The sequence below is a fragment of the Arachis stenosperma genome, chromosome 8 (assembly GCF_014773155.1).
Source record: "Arachis stenosperma cultivar V10309 chromosome 8, arast.V10309.gnm1.PFL2, whole genome shotgun sequence".
In the NCBI taxonomy this organism is placed as follows: Eukaryota; Viridiplantae; Streptophyta; class Magnoliopsida; order Fabales; family Fabaceae; genus Arachis; species Arachis stenosperma.
Genome location: NC_080384.1, coordinates 20,524,268 through 20,528,937, shown reverse-complemented (window position 1 = coordinate 20,528,937; position 4,670 = coordinate 20,524,268). Strand labels below are relative to the sequence as shown.

The window sequence follows — 4,670 nt, the reverse complement described above, 5'->3', positions numbered from 1 at the left end:
CGGTTTCGCCGCATAAGTACTCGTTTTGACGGAACTCGGTGAGCTCCTCCTCGCCCATTTGATTGGGGGAGTCCCTTAGATCGGAAACAACCCAGGCATAGGGGTCATACGCCGCGGGAGAAGGGGAAGCCCGGGAGGCGATGCGAGCCATACCTACATGGGGGCACCACCCAGTTAGTCTAAGAGGTCGGGTGCTCGGAGTGAACGCAGAAACTACACCCAACCTATTCTGCAACTAAACCTAAACACGGCCAAAAGGTGAAACCCAAACAAAACCCATCCTAAAATGGCAACCTCCCCCTAACGTGCCTACTTAAGATCAAGGATCAACCATCATGCAAAAGAACAACGAAAGAAGCAAAAGAACAACGAAAGAAGATAAAAAGGATGCATAATTACCTGTATTAACTGCAAAAATCCGAAAGGAAGACAAGAACAACGCCCTGGAATCGTTGAGGGAGAAGAAGATGGGGATAGCTGAATTGGAAACGAAGAGATAAACGCCAAATGAATACCAAAGGCATCACAAAAATGTTTTAAAACTACCACCAAAAGGAGCGCGAAAGCCGAGGGGCATATTAGTCTTTGCACGAAGGGTTTTAAACCCATTATGAGCATTTAATGCTCGACACGAAGAACGAGGCGATGAATGATCGCCCCAGCAACAAACAGGCACGCGCGCAAGAGGCATATCCCCCCCACTGACGGCCGACTTGGCGACAACACATGAGATCAGAGATAACACGCCACCAACAGCCCACGCGACTATTGCTGACGTGTTGGGGGCACTGTTACGGCCTGGCCCAAAGGGAACTTGGGCCGACCCGACCCACTAACCACCCGACCTGAACGGTCGGATGACGCACTCATATCGAGCCCGAACACGCGTCCGGGACAGCTGGCCGCCACAGCTGTACAGGAAAACTTCGAGGAAGGTGGGTTCTGCCCTCGTGGGACCCACATCTGACATAGTATATAAGGGGAGGGTCCTACCCCTCCCCCAAAGTACGTCACACATTCCACCTAACCTATTTCTCGCCTGCACACTAACTGACTAGAGCGTCGGAGTGTCTTTGCAGGTGACACCCCCTCCTTTCACAACGAGAGCTCAGCTACCCGGCAGATCCGATCCCAGCACAATCGCTCCGGACGAAGCGTTCCCGCCACCTCAAATCTCCACCCGAACCGTCCGGTAACCAACCAACTGAACATTATTATTCTCGTATTATATATTATATATTATAGATTAATAGATAATACCCAAAAAAATTAAATAAATAAAATTTAAAAAATAAAAGAAAACTGCTTGAAGTATAAAATTCTTATTTTTTATTTTTTTTTTAAAAAAGATCATAGAAGTATAAATTCATTAAATTGGTTCAAAACTTGGCGGGAAACACTTTTTTTTTTGTGTGTACCGAAGAGGCTAAGACGGGAATCACGTTCCATCTTCTATTTCCGTTCTTCGTTCTCTGCAATACCGAAAGAGAACGAACTTCGAGTTCGAGATCCGTCTAGCAAACCGCTTCTTCTTTCTTTTCATTTCTGATGCTCAGTTCTCAGTTCTCATGGATATGCACCTCAGTGATTCAAGTACTTCAGCTCCATCGCATGCCACATTATCTGGTACCGATCTTTTGTTTTCTTAATCACCTGAAAAACACTGTTACAGTCACAATTTCGTTTCCAGAACGAATGCTCTTTGCTTATCGATTTTATTTTATTTTAATTTTCTATTGAATATTAGTTTTTTTTTTCCTTAGCGATTATGTTTGCTCCGCGAGAAAACTAATCGTGTTTTGTTTTGGTTGGATTCCGTTTGTTAGCGTTACGAATCCTATAAATCGAGGACATGGAATCGATCTAATGCTAGTTGATACAGTAGTAAAATTAGTAATAATAAGGCTTTGATTTACTAATAGCAAGATGAAACGAGAAGAGTAGGCTCATGCGATTCTCTTTCTCTTCTTTTTGGTTTGATCTGATTTCGGTGTAGGAACAACTTCATAGTGTATCGGCAGAAGAAAATTTCAAAATCAATTTGAATTTCGTGTTTTAGGAATCTATTGCTTTTATTCATTGATCTTTTTTCACAGTTCGAATACCATAAACATTTTTCGAAGTAAGATTTTGATTAAATCAGCGCTACAATTCATTGAATAATCAGAATCTGGTTTGTAACCACAGAATCCATGGGAATAACAGAGTGACAAGTTTAACTTCCCTTAATAACTGCCTAACTAGCTTGTATGAAACAAACAATTCGTAATTATCATAAATTAATTATGGTGTAACAAATCTAGCTATAGCATGGATTGATTTGTGGCATATGAGAATATTTTAGGTAAGTAATGGCCTTTTCAAGAGAATGCTCCATAATATGTACTGGTAGAGCTGCTTGTTAACCTGCAACTGTAGATTAAAAAGTATATTATAATGCTTCTGAATTCCCATCATTATCTATTTGTTTTAGCTTCTTAAGTATGCACTATTGCACTGTCTTAACCCTGTACTGAGTAATTACAGCTTGATGCAGGCAATTATAGCATCGCATGTTTGTTTTTATATTTATTTTTCGTGCTTAAATGTTTAATTACAGGAAATTGCATCCAATACTTTATAACGAGGCTGCAATTATGTCTTACTTCAGGCACAGGGGGAGTCTGTTTGATGAGAAATGCATGGAAAGGGGAACATCCATCTGTTATCAACTTTATCTCCAGTTTCCTCTCTGCAAATTCTTTTCGCCTTAACTTTGTCCCTATTGCTCCAGTAATTGACAGATTCTGTGTCCTCTTAATGTTTATTTCATGTACTTGCTCTCTACTGAACTTCGGGAAGTTTATTTGCAGGACTTCATTTTCAATTGTGGGGGTTTGTCTGTAGCCTTTGTTTTTGTGACTAACTGGGATTGCAACAATGTATCTCTGATCTTCAGCAGGTAACCGAGCTGTTGATTTTCAAGTCTTTAGTTGGGACTTTGTCATCTATTGAATAAAGAGCTTTTCAAGTCGTATGTCAGATTCAAATCTTCTCCTGCAGAGTTCAGAAATTGAGAACACAATTTGCACGCTTTTATGTAATCATCACACTCCCAGCTAAACAGCAAATCGATTCATTTATTCAGTCATACTTCAAGTGAGTTAAATACGTTACTTTTGTTTTGTTCTAATTGATCATTTGCTATGTACAACTTCAATAGTGAGAAAGCAAGATCCATGTTTATGTTTCACCAATAGATTTGAGATGGTGATTGGCAAGCCTACGTTTGTTCCAGTTCAGGACATAGAGATGGGGTTTGAAAAGATGGTAAAAATAGCTCATTCATCTGGAGGTAGAAACTTAAACTTGATACCAACTGTGATGTGTTGTTCCAATTCATATTTCTTATCTTCAAAATAATTGCAGTATACAAGCAGCAGAAAATTGGAGAGAAACTGAAAGCTGAGGTCAGTTGTGCGAAGAACATACAATAGTTTAGCAGTTTAGCTGCCAGGACTTGTTTAAGAATGAAATCTTAAATATTGATTTAATGCATGAACTTTTGTTATGGTTATAAAGAGGAAGCAATTGGTGCAAGGAATGAACTTTTACCTTAAAGTGGTTACTTCGATTCCAGGCGTTGACAATCACGATGCAAATGCGGTAATTCATTTTATTATGAAACATCTTCTCAATTTAGTTTTCGTAATTTTTCATGCCTAAACCTAACAGTGGTAAAGCTCAGGACTCTTAATTATATAGATGTTTAAACTTTGGAGTATCTTTCTCTAACAATAGTACAGATACGGTCTTGTACATTTTGATGCTGTATATAATATTAGGCTTGTGCTACTTCTCGTTAGAGAAGACCTATATCACCTAATATTTGACTTAAATGTGAAATGAAACCATGATAAGCATATGCATATAGGCATAGCTTGAGTTATTTTGTCATTCTGGTCACTCAATTCAGCTTAGTCAAGCTATTGGTTCTGTCCAAGCAATTGCCAAGGCATCAAAAGACCAAATTCTGGAGAACACAGACCTTTCAGCTGAGAAGGCGGAGATGATTTCAAGGTTTCTGAGGGACCCCAAATTTTACTCTTCTCCCAAGATCACCTGATGGCGCAATAACAAGTTGGAATCTTTTGTTTTTCTCCGACAACAATAAATAATAATAAGAAGTGAGTATCTCCTTTTAGCTTCACTATAAAATAGTTCTCGTATTCGTAGTTTCAAATGCGACCGAGAAATAGATAATCACCTAGAAACCTTCTAGTTAAACAGTATCCAAATCTCATTATACGGTTGTTGTCTGTACTTATGTATATTTTATTTTCTAATATATATTTTATACTAATAATTAATTTTAATTATTGATTTTAATATATACCTGACATGATTAAATACTAAAACACTTGTAATTCTTCTTAAAATATAAAGGCTGAAAATAATCTATCTATTCTATTATATAAAAATCGGATGTCTGTACTTTCTAGTTAAACAGTATCCAAATCTCATTAACGGTTGTTGTCTGTACTTATGTATATTTTATTTTCTAATATATATTATATAATAATTAATTTTAATTATTGATTTTAATATATACCTGACATGATTAATACAAACTTGTAATTCTTCTTAAAATAAAGGCTGAAAATAATCTATCTATTCTATTATATAAAAAT

At 37.6% G+C, this 4,670-nt stretch overlaps 1 protein-coding gene across 1 annotated transcript; it reads left to right on the top strand.

Moving 5' to 3' along the window:
• Positions 1–1,568: 1,568 nt before the first annotated feature.
• Positions 1,569–4,105, top strand: LOC130945557 (protein PARTING DANCERS-like). Its single transcript, XM_057874265.1, has 8 exons — positions 1,569–1,626; positions 2,651–2,772; positions 2,853–2,941; positions 3,043–3,138; positions 3,240–3,334; positions 3,409–3,449; positions 3,562–3,645; positions 3,956–4,105. Exons 1-8 carry the CDS (start codon positions 1,569–1,571, stop codon positions 4,103–4,105), a joined length of 735 nt encoding a protein of 244 aa, XP_057730248.1.
• The last annotated feature ends 565 nt before the right edge of the window (positions 4,106–4,670 follow it).

Coding starts and splice junctions, on each gene's coding strand:
- LOC130945557 (XM_057874265.1), top strand. CDS start 1,569: ATGGATATGCACCTCAGTGATTCAAGTACTTCAGCTCCATCGCATGCC. Junction 3,335..3,408: donor AATAGCTCATTCATCTGGAG/GTAGAAACTTAA, acceptor AAATAATTGCAG/TATACAAGCAGCAGAAAATT. Junction 3,646..3,955: donor ACAATCACGATGCAAATGCG/GTAATTCATTTT, acceptor CACTCAATTCAG/CTTAGTCAAGCTATTGGTTC.